The sequence below is a fragment of the Heptranchias perlo genome, chromosome 1 (assembly GCF_035084215.1).
Source record: "Heptranchias perlo isolate sHepPer1 chromosome 1, sHepPer1.hap1, whole genome shotgun sequence".
In the NCBI taxonomy this organism is placed as follows: Eukaryota; Metazoa; Chordata; class Chondrichthyes; order Hexanchiformes; family Hexanchidae; genus Heptranchias; species Heptranchias perlo.
In genome coordinates this window covers 132,839,827-132,863,168 of record NC_090325.1, presented here as the reverse complement: position 1 = coordinate 132,863,168, position 23,342 = coordinate 132,839,827, and the positions used below count along the sequence as shown (strand labels likewise).

The 23,342-nt window shown below is 43.6% G+C and overlaps 1 protein-coding gene across 1 annotated transcript in view; it reads right to left on the bottom strand.

Annotated features, from left to right (window-relative positions):
• LOC137326215 (probable ATP-dependent RNA helicase DDX60) overlaps positions 1-13,693 on the bottom strand; it is a 95,562-nt gene extending 81,869 nt beyond the window's left edge. The window contains exons 1-6 of the mRNA XM_067991100.1: positions 13,216-13,693; positions 12,951-13,020; positions 9,063-9,252; positions 3,645-3,995; positions 472-585; positions 116-274 (exon numbers count right to left, since the gene is read on the bottom strand). Coding sequence (XP_067847201.1) covers positions 116-274; positions 472-585; positions 3,645-3,995; positions 9,063-9,252; positions 12,951-13,020; positions 13,216-13,429 — 1,098 coding nt within the window. The 5' untranslated portion in view covers positions 13,430-13,693. The remainder of the gene's footprint in view (positions 1-115; positions 275-471; positions 586-3,644; positions 3,996-9,062; positions 9,253-12,950; positions 13,021-13,215) is intronic.
• Between the last annotated feature and the right edge of the window lie 9,649 nt (positions 13,694-23,342).

Sequence of the window (23,342 nt, the reverse complement as noted above, 5' to 3'; positions counted from 1 at the left end):
GTCACTACTGGAGACCTAAGGTAATGCACGGACAAGCTAATTGAGATCTGTTGCAATGACTGAAGAAAACAGAGGCTTATACTGTAAACTCCAATAGTGTAAAGGGGTAACTTACCTCACTGCTTGTAGTTCCAATTCCTTTATGGTTTTCTTCATTTTTCAACATGCGCATGTAGCATTTGAGAGCCACTGAACAAGAAACAACACAGACAGACCTTCTTATATTTGACCCATCCGGCCACAAACACTGTAGTTGAGCAAGGTCCTGCTGCACCTGAATGTAGAATATTTTAGTCAGAAATTTAGATGTTTACGAATTAAACATGCTGCTAGGAAACCATCTATTTTACATTTCAGATCCAAGACATGGATTTCACTTTCAAAATTTCACTTTAGGTTCCTGTAATTATTCATTTACTGTATAATAGTTTCGATCAAACAATTAGCAAAACTTTAAAAAGCAGTCACTACCTCTTTTGAGACACTCTTGCTGCTTTGGTCATCCCCAAGAAACAGCTCATCGGTGTGATATTGAGACAAAAATGACACAATAGCCCGCTGAGCAGATTCCATATCTTTCTGGATCTAAAGATGAAAAACGATAAAGCAATCTTACTTTCACTTAAAATCATTTTAAATTGATGAAATGTGACATCATAAATAACAGTAGTAACATCTTTAAAAAGTAAGTGGGACAGTATTTCTGTCATGATTCCTAATCATCCACCATAACTTCGGCAGAAACAGCATAAACGGCCGGGGTTTTTCTACCAAAGTTAGGGCAGACGATCAGGAGAAGGCCCACAGAAATCACTGGAGTAATTATCTAAACTGAAACTTCATAGCAATCCGAAGTGATTCATCTGTCACTGCTAACGTGACATGGATAAACTGGCCATGTAAAAATGTCAGTACCATTATTTTGTAAACTGATCTCAACTGTAAAGAGAGTGAGCTATGTATTACTTTTAATTCAATCATGGTATCAGAGCAAAAAGTGGTAAATATAACTTGGTGAGAAATAGTTTTAAAACAGATAGTGAAGAATTTCTTTAAGAACATAAGAAGAACATAAGAAATAGGAGCAAGAGTAGGCCAAACGGCCCCTCGAGCCTGCTCCGCCATTCAATAAGATCATGGCTGATCTGATCCTAACCTCAAATCTAAATTCATGTCCAATTTCCTGCCCGCTCCCGGTAACCCCTAATTCCCTTTACTTCTAGGAAACTGTCTATTTCTGTTTTAAATTTATTTAATGATGTAGCTGATTTTACTCAGAGGTTGGTAAGTTATTGGAATAAACTGCCAGGTGAGGTAATAAAGAGGATAAGCTTTAGAGACATTTAAGGTGAGCTTGGATGCAATAATGGAAGAGTTTAGGTACTGAGCTTTGATGGGCCAAAAGGCCTTATCTTAACATTTATTATATTCTTATATTTGCAAACTGCCTGTAGAAACTTACCAAGTAGTACTTAAATTAATTTAATTCTGTTAACTGATTACTTTTAAAAAGTTGGGATTCCTCAAAATGTAGATTTCAATGTAGACAAATGTGAGGTCATCCACTTTGGATCAAAAAAGGATAGAACAGGGTACTTTCTAAATGGTAAAAAGTTAAAAACAGTGGATGTCCAAAGGGACTTAGGGATTCAGGTACATAGATCATTGAAGTGTCATGAACAGGTGCAGAAAATAATCAAGGCGGCAAATGGAATGCTGGCCTTTATACCTAGAGGACTGGAGTACAAGGGGGCAGAAGTTATGCTGCAGCTATACAAAACCCTGGTTAGACCACACCTGGAGTACTGTGAGCAGTTCTGGGCACCGCACCTTCGGAAGGACATATTGGCCTTGGAGGGAGTGCAGCGTAGGTTTACTGGAATGATACCTGGACTTCAAGGGTTAAGTTACGAGGAGAGATTACACAAATTGGGATTGTATTCTCTAGAGTTTCGAAGGTTAAGGGGTGATCTGATCGAAGTTTATAAGATATTAAGGGGAAGATAGGGTGGATAGAGAGAAACTATTTCCACTGGTTGGGGATTCTTGGAGTAGGGGATAGTCTAAAAGTTAGAGCCAGACCTTTCAGGAGTGAGATTAGAAAACATTTCTACACACAAAGGGTGGTAGAAGTTTGGAACACTCTTCCGCAAATGGCAATTAATACTAGCTCAATTGCTAAATTTAAATCTGAGATAGATAGCTTTTTGGCAACCAAAGGTATTAAGGGATATGGGCCAAAGGCAGGTATATGGAGCTAGATCACAGATCAGCCATGATCTTATCAAATGGCGGAGCAGGCACGTGGGGCTGAATGGTTTACTCCTGTTCCTATGTTCCTAGATTACTTGGAAGTTTCCTTCAAAACTTCTGTCTTTACAAATGGCATTTACACACACAGCAAGCATCATTCAAAAATCATGAACACAGTAAAAGATACGTGCACCATTTCCAAGGGAATTATCTCCAATAGAGGTGCCGAACAAATTAATAAACTCTTGCCACCAAAACAACTTACCCGCCTCTCAAATATCAGCTCTTTCACTCTGGTGGGCACAACAAATCTAATTTGCAACATTCGTGTACAAGAGCTGACAAGAGTCATGCACAAAACATGCAGTCCTGTAAATAATCCAGCCTTGCACAGTATCTACAATGTTCTGCCTTTTAAGACTAAATTCAACAACTTTAAACTTTGGGACTGAGCTGAGCTATAAATGGCACTTTTTTCAGGCAGTCACCTTTAAACATCTGTAGATTTGAGGGGAGCAGGAAATTGGGTTCCAAATTAAGAGACCGTGGGCATGATTTTAAATGGGAAAAATGAATGGGTTGGCAGGCGGGAGTGCAGTAAAAAGTTTTAAAATCTAAAATCTGCCCACTTCCAGTTTTAGTAGAGGCAGGACGAGGAGGCAGGTTGGTCAGTAAAAGCTTTGAAGGAGGCTGTGGGCCTCCAGTTTTACAGATTTTTTTTGTTTGTTTTTAACCCCTGGGGACCAGGATTCCTGGGCCTTCTACTTCACGCCACGTGAGAGGAGGCAAGAAGGCCCAAAACTGCAGGTGCCTTTATAGCTCAGCTAGTGGGCCCGGAGGAGCAGGAATGCTTTTACCAGGCCCAACAAGCCTACCTGCCGCCACCCTACAAATGCGATCGATTGACACCCCCATCTCCGACCCTCCTGATGACTTGACCCGACCGACCGACCCCTCCCCCCACCCCCCCAATCTAACACTTTCCTTTTCACATCCTCTCGCTGGCTGCTCTCCCGTCCGGCTGAGACCAGCTTGTCAATCAGGCTGGCCTGCCGGGCAGGAAACATACCAAAAATTGTCCTTACATCAAAATCGCAAGAACGTCCGGGAAACCCGTACTTCCGGGTTTCCCATCGTGAAATCCCCTCTTCTCGATAAAATCATGCCCCATGTTTCCCCATGGAGGAAAAAGGGGAAATGACAAGTCCAGTCACCCCCGGATCACCTAATGGATGGCAACTGAGCTGAACTGGCATAGGCTTGAAAAAATGTGTGGCATGAGGAGAAAGGGGAAAATGAAATAAACCAAAAAAACTGTAGAAGACTGAATAAAAAGACAAGTCTGCACTGCCGATGAGATACGGTAAGAGTTATGAAGAGAATTTTTGCACCTTTTTGCATTTCGTAGCAACAATTTTACTGTTAACGTAGTATCCATAAACCCTGCGAACATCGGAATTCATGCCAGAGGTCATCACAACATTTATTTCACTTCCTAGTGTGTGAAAAATGAAGATCTTCAACATGTAACTGGCCATGCCCTTATTGCCAGCTAACTGGAATGCTTCGTCACTGATCATTATGAAATATGGGTAATTTTCCTGCACAAAGTCTTGCCATTTTGAAGAAAAGCAATTGGAGAATTCGGAGTACACTGGAATCTCTGTGTTGTTCTTAAGATGAAGAATTAATGCAGTTCGCAATGAAAGGTAGGAGCTCCTAGCCCACATGCACTCAGCATCCTACAAACAGGAAAAAAAAGGCTGGGTTTATAAAGGAACATCTTTGCAAAAATTAGGATATAAATCTTGGACTTTGCAAAAATTAACATTGACATTTTCCAAGTTTAAAAACTACTGTTCCTGGCCCATGAATGCAGCCCTAAATTCTTGGTTTCTTTCACTACATGTTTGTTCTTCCTGAAAAGCTTGTGATCTGTGGAAAAACTGGTGTCAACAAAAGATAAGCAATCTAAATCCATGCTTATGTATAACACGAAAAATTTCATAGGCCTGGAACAATGGTTTTTAAACTTGGAAAATGTTGGCTGCATATAGAGACACCTCTATTCCCTGCCAGAATGGAGATGATTAGGTAATTCCTCCATCAATCACGCCATGAGACCACACTGCTGTAAGTGACTGGGATTGATTTTGTGCACAAGTTTTGTCTGCTGTAGTTCATACTCTTTTCAAACAGTCTCTGGAAATAAACTTTGTTTGCTTTGCTGTAAAATACACCATTTGGCTGCAAGTCCTGCCTGCCATAAATCCCGCCCCACTGGCTGGCACAGTGGTGTCAACAGATAAGTTTATTTTAGCGCCTTTCATGTCCACAGGGCATCCAAGCACTTCACAGCTAATTAAATAATTCTGAAGTGTAACCAGTAACTACTGTTGTAATGTAGGCAAACTTGGCAGTTATTTTGACACAGCAAGATCCCACAAACAGCAATGAGATAAATGACCAGCTATTCTGTTTTTAGTAGTGTACTGATTTTTCTGCCAATTTGTCTTCTGCTGTAGTAATAGAATCATTGAAAGGTTATAGCACGGAAGGACGGCATTCGGCCCTTCAAGTCCGCACCACCTCTATGCAAGAGCAATCCAGCTAGTCCCATTCCCCCACCCTTTCCGCGTAGCACTGCAATTTTTTTCCTTTCAAGTACTTATCCAGTTCCCTTTTGAAGGCCATGACTGAACCTGCTTCCACCACCCCTTCAGGCAGTGCATTCCAGATCCTAACCACTCAAGGTACAAGTGGCCAAACTTTTGTTACGCCTACATGTTGTGATGTTTGGCTTGAATCACCTGAAAAGCACTAGATAAATAACTTTCAATCAGCACAGCTGGATGCTATGTTTCTGTTGTTTTCACACAAGATTGGTATAACATTACACCCCTCACTGTGATATCTGTAAATATAGAAAACAAATAGAATGTGGGCGTTATATTTCCAGTACTACTTTAAATAGATGCCAGCCTCAGTGTTAGCCTTGGTTCAGTAGTAACACACTCACCTTTGAGTCAGAAAGTTGTGTCCCACTCAGACTTGAGCACATAATCTAGGCTGACACTTCAGTGCAGTACTGCAGTGTCAGATGAGATGTTAGAGTCTGCCCTCTCAGGCAAATGTAAAAAAATCCCATGGTAATATTTGAAGGTCAGGGGAGTTCTCCTTGGTTTCTTGGCCAATATTCATCCCTCAGGCAACATCACAAACAGATTCTGATAATTATCTCATTGCTGTTTGTGGGACCTTGTTGTGCACAAATTAGTTGCCGCGGTTCCTCATTGTAACAGTGGTTACACTTCAAAAGTACTTCATTGGCTGTAAAGCACTTTGGGATGTCCTGAGGTTGTGAAAGGCGCTATATACACATGTAGGTTCTTTCTTAGACCCAAATGACACTCTCCTATCTTACTCGACTCTCTGGCCAGGGAAAACAAATATATGTAGAGCTCCAATTGCTGGTTAAATTTTACCAGTGAACTGATAAATTGCCAAATCTTTTGCTAATGTTAAAAAGATTTAAAACTTTTTTTTTTAAAAAGTTCCCAGGCAATCCAACTTTTCATAGTTTGCTTTGCACAGGTTACAAGTATAATTCCTCAGGGTAGTCTCACATGTTGGCCTTGGAGGGAGTGCAGCGTAGGTTTACTAGAATGATACCTGGACTTCAAGGGTTAAGGTACGAGGAGAGATTACACAAATTGGGGTTGTATTCTCTGGAGTTTCGATGGTTAAGGGGTGATCTGATCGAAGTTTATAAGATATTAAGCGGAACAGATAGGGTGGATAGAGATAAACTATTTCCGCTGGTTGGGGATTCTAGGAGCAGGGGGCACAGTATAAAAATTACAGCCAGACCTTTCAGGAGCAAGATTAGAAAATATTTCTACACAAAGGGTGGTAGAAGTTTGGAACTCTCTTCTGCAAACGGCAATTGATACTAGCTCAATTGCTAAATTTAAATGTGAGATAGATAGCTTTTTGGCAACCAAAAGTATTAAGGGATATGGAGCTAGATCACAGATCAGCCATGATCTTATCAAATGGCGGAGCAGGCACGAGGGGCTGAATCACCTACTCCTGTTTCTATATTCCTATGTTCCTATGACTTGACCAAATTCAAATTGGGTGTTTTAACACTGGAACATCATTTGCATCAATAGGAACTGAGACATAAATCTGGCCTAAAACGTTTGTACAAATGCAGTGATAGCACGAGTGACCATTTTCAGATCATTTGTCAGTGTGCTCTTCAAATAAGTACACTTATAGGGGCCGAAATTCCTAACACCACGATCCTAATGCCAACGCCGGCATTGCCCTTGCCGGTGCCCTCCAGCGCTGATCCCAAAGTTTGCAATGTCGGTGGGAAGGCACCTAATTTGCACGAGGCAGGCAGGTGCATCTCCAACAGCCACCTGCCCCACGTTGCCAGAAAATCCTGCACAACAGCCTTTATGGATATGACAGATCCTGCCTGGCCCAGGGTAGTGGGTACTCCAGCAGTAGCGAGTCACCACCCTGACAACGTGAGGCTTGTAAGGAGTAAGCGGAGGTTCCACCCCTTAGAAGGTAAGTTAGAAATTCCAGAGACGTGGAGCTGGTAGGGGGGTGGCGGACAGTCCCGGCCGGAGTTTCAGCAGAGCACTAGAGCACCGGAAGAAGCTTTCAGGAATTTCGGCCTTAATATATTTTTACCCAACATAAATTTGGGGGGGGGGGGGGGGGGGTGGGAAGGATAGAAAAATAATTTTATGCTCAACAAATCATTACAAATTACAAAAAATATCATATTTAACATGTACAATGTGTTGCTGTTGATGGAGGAATGTTGCTCAGAACACTGGGAGAACACCCTGTTCTTTAAGTGATGCCAGGAGTCTTTAATGTACACCTGAACCATCAGGGCAGAGTAAGATGGCTGATCAGCCACCTCCCACACCTGAGGAGAATGGACAGTCTGCTCTCAGGCCTGTGCCATTAGGCCTGGAATTGACTTTCCCTTTTTGTTCATCCTCCCTCTGAAACAGCATCATCCCCTCTGCTCAAAGCCACCTGCATTAGTATTGCTGAGATCAGCCACTTGTCATGCAGAGAACTTTGGCCATAAATCAAATCCTCTCATCAGTGAAGGAGAATTTGCCCTCTGAAGAAACAAGATGGGAATGTAAAAGCAGAAAAGTTATTTCAATGGGAGACTTCAATCAACCAAATATAAACTATTTGTTAGTGACCGACAACCTAAAGGAAGTAGAAGTCGCATCAGTCCTAGGGAGCAGCAACTACAGAATGATCAAGTGCAATGTGATCTGGAAGTCAGATATAGAACATTAAAAAGGGCTAAATTCAAGGAAATTAGGGAACAATAAAAACAAATGGATTGACATAGGATGCTCAATGACACTTCAGTAGAGGACAAAGTAAACATCTTTAAAAGGAATAATGCTGAGTATGCAGGATCAATACATTCCTAAAACCAAACAACATACTCAAACTAAACAAACATGACCTTAAATGGATTAACAAACAAATAAAAAAGTGAAATGAAGAGGGAAAGTGATCTCTACAAATCCTACAGCATGAAAGGTGATGGGGAACACTAGGATGAATGCAAGAACATGTAGAAACATGTTAAACGGGTGACCAAATTGGGCAAGGGGGGGGGGGGGGGGTCTGGAAAAAAAATAGCAGCAGAGACTAAACACAATTGTAAAGATTCTTTCAGTACAATATTAAGGCGGTCAGTGAGAACCACAAAAGATGTAAGCAGGCTTGAAACTGAGAATGAGCAGACAATAGCAAATATTCTGATGGATTACTTCTCGCAACAATTCGCTAGAGAAGGCGTGAGCAACAAGCTCTTCTGAAAAATGGAGTTAACCCAAGTAAAATAAAGGACTACGATATAAATAAGATGGAAGTCCTACATAGGCTAAAAGGACTCCAAACAAGTAAATCCCCTGAGATAGATGGTATTTATCCCAGAGCATTAAAAGGAGTTAGGGAAATTTGTGAGGCAGTGACTATCATTATGAAAGAGTCACTGGACTCTAGTAGGCTGGTGCCCATATTCAAATAGGGGAAAAACAGACAACTGCAGACCCATTGGTCCTAGTTCCATTCAATGGAATCAATTAACAAGAGTAAACTTGAAGACTTTCTTTGCAATAGTGTCAGCCTTGGCTCAGTGGTAGCACTTCCAGACACTTGAGCACACAATCCCAGCTGACACTTCAGTGATTATTGAAGAATTGCTGCACTATTGGAGGTGCTGTCGTTCGGATAAGATGTTATATCTCTCAGGGGGACGTAAAAGGTCCCATGGCACTATTTGAAGAGGAGCAGGGGAGTTCTCTTGGTATCCTGGCTATCAGCACTAAAACAGATCGTTGTTTGTGGGACCTGGCTGTGCTTAAATTAGCTGCTGCGTTTCTCTTCATTACAACATTGATTGCATTTCAGAAGTACTTTCAGTGAAGTGCCTTGGGATGTCTTGAGGTTATGAAAGGTGCTCTATAAATGCAAGTTCTTTCTATAATTGGAAGGATTTCATAAGGATTTAACTGACCTTCACATAGCTCTTTGCACCTCTGTGGTGCGCTTTTACAGCAATGATATTCTAATCTAATCACAACACTTTCAAAGCAATGTAAAATTCCTCCCATTGATGGTAAAATAATATTGCTTATGAATTTTAAGTAAATATTGACAAATATCAATTTTTGCATAATATCTCACAAAACTAAAGAATAAGAATTTTTCCCCCTTTGATTAGATGAAGAATCATTGCGACATACCTTGAAGAACACGATCACATATTTTGCTCCTTTTTGAGTCATGTCAAATAAAAATCGTTCCACCAAATAGAAAAAGTGCAAATTCTGCCCCTCACAAAAGGTGCTACTTTGTACATGCTCAATCATTAATGAATCCCCATCGATTACAAAAAATTCAGACTCCACTGAATCATGTAGCAAGCTGGTACACCTGTAAGAAAAGTCAACGAGCAGCTTTACAAACATATAATAACCTGAACAACAAATTAACTCTAGTAAATTCTAAGGAGAGTGACTGAGCACTTGGACAAATATGAACTGATCAAAGAGAGCCTGCATGGATTTGTAAAAGGGTAAGTCACATCTAGTTGAATTTTCGGAGGAGGTAACTAACGTGATAGATAAGCAAGTGCCTATAGATATTATTTATATTGACTTCCAGAAGGCATTCGATAAGGTTCCATACAAGAGACTGTTATCAAAAATAAGAGAGTGCATGGAAGTGGAGGTAACCTATTGACATGGGTAGGGAATTGGTTAGAAGGTAGGAGAGAGAGGGTAGGGATATAATTGGTATGTACTCAAGTTGACAGGATGTGACCAGTGGTGTGCCCCTGGGATCTGAGCTTTTCACTGTATTTATAAATGACTTGGATGCAGGAAGGAGCAGAGAGCCGTATATCCAAGTTTGCTGACAACATCAAGTTAGGTGGCACAGTGGATGGTGTAGATAGGAGCAGTAAGTTGCAACGGGACATGGATGGATTAAATGAGTGGGCAAAACTGCGGTAGATGGAGTTCAATGTGGGGAAATGAGGTCATCCACTTCGGACCTAAGAAAGATAGATCAGAGTATTTTCTAAATGGTGAGAAGTTAGGAACTGTGGACGAGCAGAGAGATTTAGGGGTCCAAGTACAGAAATCACTAAAAGCTAGTGGACAGATACAAAAAATAATTTTAAAGGATAATGGAATGTTGGCCTTTAATACAAAGGGGTGGAATTTATGTTACAGTTAGATAAAGCTCTGGTTAGACCCCATTTAGAGTATTGCGTTTAGTTCTGGGCACCGCACCTCAGGGAGGACATACTGGCCTTGGAGGGGGTGCAGCGCAGATTCACCAGAGTGATATTGGGGCTATAAGGGTTAAATTATAAGGTCAGGTTGCATAGACTAGGCTGGTGTTCCCTTGAGGATAGAAGATTAAGGGGTGATCTAATTGAGGTGTTCAAGATGATTTGATAGGGTAGACAGAGAAACTATTTCCTCTGGTAGGGAGTCCAGAACAACGGGACATAACCTTAAAATTACAGCTAGGCCGTTCAGGGGTGATGTCAGGAAGCACTTCTTCACACAAAAGGGTAGTGGAAATCTGGAAAACTCTCCCCCAAAAAGCTGTTGAGGCTAGGTCAATTGAAAGTGTCAAAACTGAGATTGATAGAGTTTTGTAAGGCAAGGGTATTAAGGGTTACGGAACCAAGGTAGATGGAGCTGATACAGATCAGCCGTGATCTAACTGAATGGCGCAACAGTCTCACGTGCCTGAATGGCCGACTCCTAGTTGACTTAAGTGTTTGTTCAATTCATCTTGTGCTGCATTTATATTAAAGGTACTAAAAAATTGTAATAAAATGTTGGAAATTAACATTAAATATGCCACAAATAATTTAAAGGCTGGGCTATGATTCTAGAGTTCATTTATTCTCATTAAAATATACAGAATACCTCACTATAGTCAACTCTACTCGAGTAATCATATACAAATCTCAAACATTTTCATCCACACCCGTTGCCCTTACTCCTGTTCATCAAATACTCTTGGTTTACTTATTTCTAGTATAATTTTCCTGTTTCTAGGGAAATGCTTGATGTCTGCTTTGCGCCTTTTCCTGAACGAGTGTCTGAGATTAGCAGCCCCACCTTGTGGGAAAACAACCATTTAAAAAAAATATTCTTGGCTAAAGTTATCTCTTGCCAAATGTGATGCCGCTTTTGCTTTTAAAATTGTTCTGGTGTAGCACTCTACCAAGATATCATGAGCTCCTCCACATTCACAATGTAAAATATATATAAATATCTAAGTCAAGTGTTCCAAACAGATTTTGAGGAACCAGGAGTTGAGAATTTGCACTTACGTTGAACAACTTCTCCTTTAACTCCACTCACTGCCTCCAAATAAAAGGTGTCATTATAGGAACCCATATGGGTCCCAGCTATGCCTGCCTTTTTGTAAGATACATGGAACATTCCATGTTCTAGTCCTACTCAGGTCCCCTCTCACCTCTTTTTCCGGTACATCAATGACTATATGGCTGCAGTTTCCTGCTCTCGCCTCAGTGAAAAATTTCATCAACTTTGCTTCCAATTTCCACCCTTCCCTCGCCTTCACATGGTCCACCTCCGACTCTTCCCTTCCTCGACTTCTCTATCTCCATTTCTGGGGATAGGCTGTCAACTAATATTTATTATAAGCCCACCAACTCCCACAGCTACCTTCATTACACCTCCTCCCACCCACTTCCTGAAAGGATTCTATGCTCATCTCCTAGTTTCTCCATCTCATCTGATCTGACGATACCACCTTCCGCATCAGTGCTTCCGCTATGTCTTCCTTTTTCCTCAACCAAGGATTCCCCTTCACTGACAAGGCCCTCAGCCATGTCCGTCCTAATGCCCACACTTCTGCCCTCACTCCTTCCCTCCCAGAACCATGATAGGGTCCTCCTTTTCCTCACCTTCCACTCCACCAGCCTCCATATTCAACATATCATCCGCCACCTCCAAATACATCTCCCCCTCCCCTTTCAGCATTCCGAAGGGACTGCTCCCTCCGCGACACCTTAGTCCACTTTTCCATCACCCCCAACACCCGCTCTCCTCCACACGGACCTTCCCATGCGAGCGCAAGAGATGCAACACCTGCCCGTTCACCTCCTCCCTTCCCACCGTCCAGGGCCCCAAACACTCCTTCCAGGTGAAACAGCAATTTACTTGTACTTCTTTCAAATTTAGTATACTGTATCTGCTGCACACAATGCGGTCTCCTCTACATTTGGGAAACCACACTGGGTGGTCACTTTGGTGAACACCTCCGCTCTGTCCACAAGCATGACCCTGACCTGCCGGTTGCTTGCCATTTTAATTCCCCTTCCCACTCCTACTCTGACCTCGGCTTCTCACATTGTTCCAATGAAACTCAACGTAAGCTCGAGGAGCAGCACCTCATCTTTCGTTTAGGCACTTTACAACCTTCCAGACTCAACAATGATTTCAATAACTTCAGATCATAACCACTGCTCTCATTTTTTTCCATCAGCCAGTGCTGGTAATGGTTCTGCTGCTGCCATTTACAGCTACTCCTGATCAATCTTTTATTTCTTAACCTGTCCTATTATCACCTTCCTTACCTTGCACCATCATCCCTTTTGTCATTTAATCACTCCTGCCCTCCACCATATCACAGGCCTTCCCTTTTGTTCTTTCTTCCCCCCCTCCTTTCCCTGGCTCTGAACTTGCTCAAAAACTTTAACTCTTTTAACATCTTCCCGTTCTGACAAAAGGTCATAAACCTGAAACGTTAATTCTGATCCTTTCTCCACTTGCTCAGCTTCTCCAGCATTTTCTGCTTTTATAACCATTTTGAAATGTGGCCAAGCATGCGGCCGCCAGCAGCCTCTAACTGCAAAAAAAAAAAAATCCCCCAAGGGGCACCTTCACCTCGACTGAAGATTTCATCGCCGGATGTGCGTTTTTTTCTCAAAAAGGAGATACCATTTTGAGGGTTTGTTTAATTGGAATAATCGTAATTATTTGACGTCGCTAATCTTTGTGTTTAACAAATAAATCTTACAACACGATTAATACGCTCCAACATGTTAAAAAAAAAGGGTCAATGAAAACGTTACTTACACCGCCTTGGAAAGTTTGGTCAGCAAAATGTTGGACATCGCATTGAGAAATTTCACGTGTCTCTGCAGATCTGCCCCAGAAAAAAAGAAAAGCCATTTTAAAAAAAAATGCAACACACCCTTCCCTCCATTTCTGAAAATATATTATTTTTTTTTTACAATCACGACACGCTCGGTCCCCACAAATTGAACATAATTTGAAAGGCCGCCTTTTAAATCTTGTTCACGGACTGTGAGCCCGAGGGATGTGAGGGTGAGGCGGTTACCGGGCGGTAAGTCGGCATCGATCGCCGGGTCGGGCCCAGTCACGTCGGCGTTTTCCACGTCTGGCATCTGGTCTTCGTCGGACAGGTCGGAAAAGGCCTCCTCGTCCTCGTCCTGTTCCAGCTCCTCCGACCCATCGTGGCTCTCGGCCTCCGACTCGGAGTCGCTGCTGAAGCCGCTGCTCCCCTCCATGGGGTCGGCGTCGCCTGAAGCCATCGAAGCCGCGGAGTGAAAGCGGGCGGGCGGGCGGATTCAATCTTCCGGGCCTCCTCTTTAAACGCTCTGCTCTCGATCCTCGGTTTAAATTCGCCGGCTCTCTTCCCCGCACCCACCCCCTCCTTTCTGTCAAGTGGCACCGAGTGCTTTTCAGAGAGGCGCCTCTCGGGATGGAGACCCGCGGGTCGTCGGATGGATGGATGGATGGAGGAGCGGCAGCGAGGCGATGAGGAGCGGCCGAGCTGAGTGAGTGAGTGACTGAGCGGGACTCTTCTGCAGGCGGCGCTGTGCCAGCTGGTGCCGTCAGAGCCCGGAATCTCCTCCTCTTCCCATCTCATTAAAACAAACCGACCTGCTTAAGTTTTTTTTAAAAAAAAGACCTAACCAGACATTCCGTTTCGGAGCTGCGATCTCTCCAAAGACGGCGAGAGCCTGGAGCCACCACTGAAAACAAGAGTTTGACTTCTTTTCCTGATGGTTTGCACTCATCCACCCAGCATCTTCGTCCATCTCCTTCTGTAAAGAAAACGCATTTCTATTTCAAGAAAATGAGTTGCAGAGCCATCTTCTTGTCCAGGGTGGGCATCAGGCAATTAACAAGCAGACCCCAATTTTAATTGCGTTTAAAAGCACCTTTAAGGTAGCAAAACGCCCCAAGGCCCTTCACAGGTGACATTTGACACCAAGCCACATGAGGAGATATTAGGACAGGTTTTTTTTCTATTCGTTCACGGGATATGGGCGTTGCTGGCGAGACCAGCATTTATTGCCCATCCCTAATTGCCCTTGAGAAGGTGGTGGTGAGCCGCCTTCTTGAACCGCTGCAGTCCGTGTGGTGACGGTTCTCCCACAGTGCTGTTAGGAAGGGAGTTCCAGGATTTTCACCCAGCGACAATGAAGGAACGGCGATATATTTCCAAGTCGGGATGGTGTGTGACTTCGAGGGGAACGTGCAGGTGGTGTTGTTCCCATGTGCCTGCTGCTCTTGTCCTTCTAGGTGGTAGAGGTCGCGGGTTTGGGAGGTGCTGTCGAAGAAGCCTTGGCGAGTTGCTGCAGTGCATCCTGTGGATAGTGCACACTGCAGCCACAGTGCGCCGGTGGTGAAGGGAGTGAATGTTTAGGGTGGTGGATGGGGTGCCAATCAAGCGGGCTGCTTTATCTTGGATGGCGTCGAGCTTCTTGAGTGTTGTTGGAGCTGCACTCATCCAGGCAAGTGGAGAGTATTCCATCACACTCCTGACTTGTGCCTTGTAGATGGTGGAAAGGCTTTGGGGAGTCAGGAGGTGAGTCACTTGCCGCAGAATACCCAGCCTCTGACCTGCTCTAGTAGCCACAGTATGTGTGAGGCTGGTCCAGTTAAGTTTCTGGTCAATGGTGACCCCCAGGATGTTGATAGTGGGGGTTTCGGCAATGGTAATGCCGTTGAATGTCAAGGGGAGGTGGTTAGACTCTCTCTTGTTGGAGATGATTGTAAACAATTTTACAACACCAAGTTATAGTCCAGCAATTTTATTTTAAATTCACAAGCTTTCGGAGGCTTCCTCCTTCCTCAGGTGAACAAAATGAAATCCTGAGGAAGGAGGAAGCCTCCGAAAGCTTGTGAATTTAAAATAAAATTGCTGGACTATAACTTGGTGTTGTAAAATTGTTTACAATTGTCAACCCCAGTCCATCACCGGCATCTCCACAACATTGTTGGAGATGGTCATTGCCTGGCACTTGTCTGGCGCGAATGTTACTTGCCACTTATGAGCCCAAGCCTGGATGTTGTCCAGGTCTTGCTGCATGCGGGCTTGGACTGCTTCATTATTTGAGGGGTTGCGAATGGAACTGAACACTGTGCAGTCATCAGCGAACATCCCCATTTCTGACCTTATGATGGAGGGAAGGTCATTGATGAAGCAGCTGAAGATGGTTGGGCCTAGGACACTGCCCTGAGGAACTCCTGCAGCAATGTCCTGGGGCTGAGATGATTGGCCTCCAACAACCACTACCATCTTCCTTTGTGCTCGGTATGACTCCAGCCACTGGAGAGTTTTCTCCCTGATTCCCATTGATTCCTGTTTTAGTAGGGCTCCTTGGTGCCACACTCGGTCAAATGCTGCCTTGATGTCAAGGGCAGTCACTCTCACCTCACCTCTGGAATTCAGCTCTTTTGTCCATGTTTGGACCAAGGCTGTAATGAGGTCTGGAGCCGAGTGGTCCTGGCGGAACCCAAACTGAGCATTGGTGAGCAGGTTATTGGTGAGTAAGTGCCGCTTGATAGCACTGTCGACGACACCTTCCATCACTTTGCTGATGATTGAGAGTAGACTGTTGGGACGGTAATTGGCCGGATTGGATTTGTCCTGCTTTTTGTGGACAGGACATACCTGGGCAATTTTCCACATTGTCGGGTACATGCCAGGTTGTAGCTGTACTGAAACAGCTTGGCTAGAGGCGCAGCTAGTTCTGGAGCACAAGTCTTCAGCACTACAGCTGGGATGTTGTCGGGGCCCATAGCCTTTGCTGTATCCAGTGCACTCAGCCGTTTCTTGATATCACGTGGAGTGAATCGAATTGGCCGAAGACTGGCTTCCGTGATGGTGGGGATATTGGGAGGAGGCTGAGATGGATCATCCACTCGGCACTTCTGGCTGAAGATGGTTGCAAACGCTTCAGCCTTGTCTTTTGCACTCACGTGCTGGACTCCGCCATCATTGAGGATGGGGATGTTTGCAGAGCCTCCTCCTCCCGTTAGTTGTTTAATTGTCCACCACCATTCACGATTGGATGTGGCAGGACTGCAGTGCTTTGATCTGATCCGTTGGTTGTGGAATCGCTTAGCTCTGTCTATAGCATGTTGCTTCAGCTGTTTAGCATGCATGAAGTCCTGAGTTGTAGCTTCACCAGGTTGGCACCTCATTTTTAGGTATGCCTGGTGCTGCTCCTGGCATGCTCTTCTACACTCCTCATTGAACCAGGGTTGATCCCCTGGCTTGTTGGTAATGGTAGAGTGAGGAATATGCCGGGCCATGAGGTTACAGATTGTGCTGGAATACAATTCTGCTGATGCTGATGGCCCACAGCGCCTCATGGATGCCCAGTTTTGAGCTGCTAGATCCATTCTGAATCTATCCCATTTAGCACGGTGGTAGTGCCACACAACACGTTGGATGGTGTCCTCAGTGCGAAGACGGGACTTCATCTCCACGAGGACTGTGTGGTGGTCACTCCTACCAATACTGTCATGGACAGATGCATTTGTGACAGGTAGATTGGTGAGGACGAGGTCAAGTAAGTTTTTCCCTCGTGTTGGTTCGCTCACCACCTGCCGCAGGCCCAGTCTAGCAGCTATGTCCTTCAGGACTCGGCCAGCTCGGTCAGTAGTGGTGCTACCGAGCCACTCTTGGTGATGGACAGGTGAGCAAAAGCTTGGTCAAAGAGGTAGCTTTTAACATAGGAACAGAAGTAGGCCATTCTGCCCCTCAAGCCCACTCTGCCATTTGATAAGATCATGGCTGATCTGTAATCTAACTCCATATACCTGCCTTTGGCTCATATCCCTTAATACCCACTTTGGTTGACAAAAAACTATATCTCAGATTTAAAATTAGCAATTGAGCTCGCATCAGTTGCCGTTTGCAGAAGAGAGTTCCAAACTTCTACCACCCTTTGTGTGTAGAAGTGTTTTCTAATCTCCCTCCTGAAAGGTCTGGCTCTAATTTTTAGACTGTGCCCCCTAGCCCTAGAATCCCCAACCAGCGGAAATCGTTTCTCTCTATCCACCCTATCTGTTCCCCTTAATATCTTATAAACTTCGATCAGATCACCCCTTAACCTTCTAAACGCTAGAGAATACAATCCCAATTTGTGTAATCTCTCCTCGTAACTTAACCCTTGAAGTCCGGGTATCATTCTAGTAAACCTACACTGCACTCCCTCCAAGACCAATATGTCCTTCCAAAGGTGCGGTGCCCAGAACTGCTCACAGTACTCCAGGTACGGTCTAACCAGGGTTTTGTGTAGCTGCAGCATAACTTCTGCCCCCTTGTACTCTCGTCCTCTAGATATAAAGGCCAGCATTCCATCAGCCTTATTGATTATTTTCTGAACCTGTTCATGACACTTCAATGATCGATGTACCTGAACCCCTATGTCCCTTTGGACATCCACTGTTTTTAACTTTTTACCATTTAGAAAGTACCCTTTACCATTTAGAAAGTACCATTTAAGGAGAATCTTAAAGGAGGAGAGAGAGGTAGAGAGACAGAGGTTTAAAGAGGGAATTCTAGAGCTTAGGGCCTAGGCAGCTGAAGGCACAGTCGCCAATGGTGGAGCGATTAAAATCGGGAATGTGCCAGAGGCCAGAATTAGAGGAGCGCAGAGATATCAGAGAGTTGTAGGGCTGGGGGAGATTACAGAGATAGGGAGAGGCGATACATGACAGACTTCACCAGGCCCAGGAGAAGACGTAGCAGGAGGTACTCCAATCTGCTCAATCTGACCAAAGATGTAACCACAAATTGAGGAGGAGTCCCTTGCTGGTGCGGGGCATCTTGCGGTGTACGCTGTTAGTTAGACTTTTTCCTGCACTCTTCAGCTTGAAAAACTTTTGCGGCATAACTTGCTGGAAGTGAGAGCTAATAGTGGCGCGGTGAGGGCATCTGGGACCTTAGTGAATGGAGGGACCAACAGTGTATCTCCTTAACCAATGAGATTTAAAGATTACATAGAATGTACAGCACAGAAACAGGCAATTCGGCCAACGGGTCCATGCCAGTGTTTATGCTCCACACGTTGTTGTGCGCTTCTAAAATTAGGGGTTGCTTGTTAATTTCCTGATATCACCCTGGACAAAAAGAGGGCTCTGCAACTGATTTTCTTGAGAAAGAAACAGAGGAACAACAGAGAAGGAAGGTGAATTAGAGTCAAATCAGGTACTGAAAGAGAAATTAAGAGAGGGAAAGAAAGATTGGATTAAGAGAAAGGGGAAAAAAGACAGAAAGGAAAAGTAAGAAAAAAAAAATTATATTTGATGTTTTTAAAATCTCTAACAACAATTTACTACATGCTGGAATGAGATTGAACAGTTTAAATTATTCCCTTTCTGGGCCAAAGAAATTCATTGGCATTGCATTAACAATTTTCACATTGTTAAAATGGTACTTGCACTGTTAAGTTCCAGCCTTAACTATCTGCGGTGAGTTTAATGGACAATTAATATGCAAATCCAGCAAGTTCTTAAAAATAACGGAGAGGCTAAGGGCAAGATGCCGTTCGTGCGAAGCAAACGGAGCGGCGTAAATCGGCGTAAATTGAATTAACAGCGCAGATAGATATTAACGGTTATGATATAGTTGCAATTACGGAGACATGGCTGCAGGGTGACCAAGGGTGGGTACTGAACATCCAGGGGCATTCAATATTTAGAAAGGACAGGTTAAAAGGGAAAGGAGGTGGGGTAGCTTTGTTAGTAAAGGAGGAAATCAATGCAATAGTGAGGAAGGATATTGGCTTGGAAAATTACAATGTGGAATCAGTATGGGTGGAGCTAAGAAACACCAAGGGGCAGAAAACGTTGGTGGGGGTTGTCTATAGGCCCCCAAACAGTAGTGGAGATGTAGGGGAGGGCATTAAATAGGAAATTAGAGACGCATGCAAGAAGGGTACAACTATAATCATGGGTGACTTTAATTTACATATAGATTGGTCAAACCAAATTAGCAATAATACTGTGGGGGAGGAATTCCTGGAGTGTGTATGTGATGGTTTTCCAGACCAATATGTTGAGGAACCAACGAGAGAACAGGCGATCCTATACTGGGTATTGTGCAATGAGAAAGGATTAATTAACAATCTTGTTATGCGGGGTCCCTTAGGGAAGAGCGACCATAACATGATAGAATTCCTCATTAAGATAGAGAGTGAAGTAGTTGAATCCGAAACTAGGGTCCTGAATCTAAATAAAGGAAATTACGGAAGTATGAGGTGCGAGTTGGCTATGATAGATTGGGGAACTTTATTATAAGGGATGGCAGTGGATAGGCAATAGCTAATATTTAAAGAACGTGTGCAGGAATTACAATTATTCATTCCTGTCTGGAGAAAAAAAAACAGGAAAGGTGGCTCAACCGTGGCTTACAAAAGAAATTAGGGATAGTATTAAATCCAAAGAGGAGGCATATAAAATTGCCAGAAAAAGCAGCAAGCCTGAGGATTGGGAGCAGTTCAGAATTCAGCAAAGGAGGACAAAGAGATTGATTAAGAGGGGGAAAATAGAGTATGAGAGTAAACTAGCAGGGAACATTAAAATTGACTGTAAAAGCTTCTATAAATATGTCAAGAGAAAAAGATTAGTGAAGACAAATGTAGGTCCCTTACAGTCAGAAATGGGGGAAATTATAATGGGGAACAAAGAAATGGCAGAACAATTAAACACATACTTTGGTTCTGTCTTCACAAAGGAGGACACAAATAACCTGTCAGAAATGTTAGGGAACCAAGGGTCTAGGGAGAGGAAGGAACTAAAGGAAACCAGTATTAGTAAAAAAAATAGTGCTAGGGAAATTAATGGGGCTAAAGGCTGACAAATTCCCAGCGCCTGATTATCTACATCCCACAGTACCAATGAAATGGCCATGGAAGTAGTGGATGCATTGGTGATCATCTTCCAAAATTCGATAGACTCTGGAACGGTTCCTACAGATTGGAGGGTGGCAAATGTAACCCCACTATTTAAAAAAGGAGGGAGAGAAAAAACAGGGAATTACAGACCAATTAGCCTAACATCAGTGGTGGGGAAAATGCTAGAGTCTATTATAAAAGATGTGATAACAGAACACTTGGAGGGCATTAACGGGATTGGACAAAGTCAGCATGGGTTTATGAAAGGGAAATCATGCTTAACAAATCTACTGGAGTTTTTTGAGGATGTACCAGTAGAATAGATAGGGGAGAACCAGTGGATATGGTGTATTTGGATTTTCAGAAGGCTTTTGATAAGGTCCCACACAAGAGGCTAGTATGCAAAATTAAAGCACATGGGATTGGGGGGGAATATACTGGCATGGATTGAGAATTGGTTGACAGACAGGAAACAGAGAGTAGGAATAAACGGGTCTTTTTCCAGGTGGCAGGCAGTGACTAGTGGGGTACTGCAGGGATCAGTGCTTGGGCCCCAGCTATTCACAATATATATCAATGATTTGGATGAGGGAACTAAATGTAACATTTCCAAGTTTGCAGATGACACAAAGCTGGGGTGGAATGTGAGCTGTGAGGAGGATGCAAAGAGGCTCCAATGTGTTTTAGACAAGTTGGGTGAGTGGGCAAGAACATGGCAGATGCAGTATAACGTGGATAAATGTGAGGTTATCCACTTTGGTTGTAAAAATAGAAAGGCAGATTATTATCTGAATGGTGATAGATTGGGAAAAGGGGAGGGGCAACGAGACCTGGGTGTCCTCGTACACCAGTCGCTGAAAGCGAGCATTCAGGTGCAGCAAGCAGTTAGGAAGGCGAATTGTATGTTGGCCTTCATTGCAAGAGGATTTGAGTACAGGAGCAGGGGTGTCTTACTGCAGCTATGCAGGGCCTCGATGAGACCACATCTGGAGTATTGTGTGCAGTTTTGGTCTCCTTATCTGAGGAAGGATGTCCTTGCCATGGAGGGAGTGCAACGAAGGTTTACCAGACTGATTCCTGGAATGGCAGGACTGACCTATGAGGAGAGATTGGGTCGACTAGGCCTATATTCACTAGAGTTTAGAAGAATGAGAGGTGATCTCATCGAAACATATAAAATTCTAACGGGACTAGAATGACTAGATGCAGGGAGGATATTCCCGATGGCTGGGGAGTCCAGAACCAGGGGTCACAGTCTCAGGATACAGGGTATGCCATTTAGAACCGAGACGAGGAGAAATTTCTTCACTCAGAAGGTGGTGAACCTGTGGAATTCTCTACCACAGAAGGCAGTGGAGGCCAAGTCATTAGATGTATTCAAGAAGGAGATAGATATATTTCTTAATGCTAAAGGGATCAAGGGATATGGGGAAAAAGCGAGAACAGGGTACTGAGTTAGACGATCGGCCATGATCATTTTGAATGGCGGAGCAGGCCCGAAGGGCCAAATGGCCTACTCTTGCTCCTATTTTCTATGTTTCTATGTCTCTATGACCAGTAAGTTCTGGAGATTCACAACTCATGGCATATCTCTTTATCCCCTGAACTTGATGGCCAATTTGCGCATTAATAACGTTGTGTGTTGTTAACAAGCCATTATTTTTCCAGCAAGATTCGGCCCATTATCTGTAACCACTGGCACTACAGGAGTATGTGGTGAATCATTTTGTCCGGGTCGCAGAAGGAAACAGCAGCCAGGAGATCCATGAAGTGTCTCAAATAACTATCTGAAACCACTGTTGTGTGCAACACTCTACCCCAAATCTCCAGTGGTGCTGAGAAGGATCAGTTTAGTTAGAAAGAGTTATGTTAAGATGGGAATATTTATTGCTTATTCAAGCAATTACTCAAGCAGCTTCTGGCATATGTTGAGTTCTGGTAAGTAAACCTGTTTAAACCAAGGTAAGCCTTAGCCTGGTCATATGATATGGTTGTTACAATGAGAATACAGTGGGACATGAGCTTATCTAATTTAAACTGCAGGCAGACCTACTATTTCATCAGGAGAGTAAAATCCTGATTTTCATTTTTGATTATTCTGTGGACCTCTAAAGCATTCAATATATGTGCCACAACAAAGTGTAGAACCACCTTACAAGCCAGTGATATCATCAAGATTTTGTGGTAATTTTGAGCTCAACAGAGCCCAACTTTCTGTGGATAACAACCACAATTGCACTCCAGAACAATGAGGGTGCATCCACCTCAAATAGAAAATCCTATCTAACAGCGTCAGAAGTAGCAGCTCCAAGGTAGTTCCTGGCACCGTCTCCTCGCCTACAGCAGCAGTCAATTGCTGACAGTTGGTGTAAATGTATCACTTCCCTGTTTCTCTCTACTCTCACTGTCCCTCTCTACTCTCTCTCTTTCTCTCTCTATGTATGGAAGGAACTCCTGAAGATATGTACAACGTCCTGGTCAGACACCATCTGGAGTACTGCATTCAGTTATGGGCATCACACTTCAGGAAGGATATATTAGCCTTGGAGAGGGTACAGCATAGATTTACCAGAATAATACCAGGGCTTAAAGGGTTAAATTATGAGGACAGGCTGCATAAGCGTAGCTTGTATTCCCTTGAGGTTAAAAGGTTGAGGGGTGATCTAATTGAGTTGTTTAAAATGATAAAGGGATTTGATGGAGTACATGCAGATAAATTATTTCCTCTGGTGGGGTAATCAAGAACAAGGGGGCATAATCTTAAAATTAGAGCTAGGCCAGTTAGGAGTGAAATCAGGAAGCACTTTTTCACACAAAGGTAGTAGAAACCTGGAACTCAATCCCCAAAAGGATGTGATTGCTAGGGGAATTGAGATTTTCAAGACTGAGATCAATAAATTTTTGTTAGGTAAGGGATATGAAGAAAAGGTGGGTAAATGGAGTTGACGTACAGATCAGCTGTGATCTGATTGAATGGTAAAACAGGCTAAAGGAGCTTGAATGGCCTACTCCTGTTCCAATGAGGAGCATTTCTTTTTAAATTGCCTATTTCAAACAAATGGCATGTGGTACCTTCACACTGAATACCTGCTAGAAGCTCCTAGTACTTTGATCACTCCTGGCTCCTTATCTGCCAGTCAACGCAGGATCCATGTGATCATGCATATGCATGAGCTCCAGCGGGTCTTCTCGAGCACAGAACTGGGGCATTCCAGGGCAATTGCAGAAGACCAGCCTAGCAGCATTGGAAGCACTGATTTTGGTCAGCAAATGTTGACACAAGGGCGTAACTCTGCATATGCTGTCT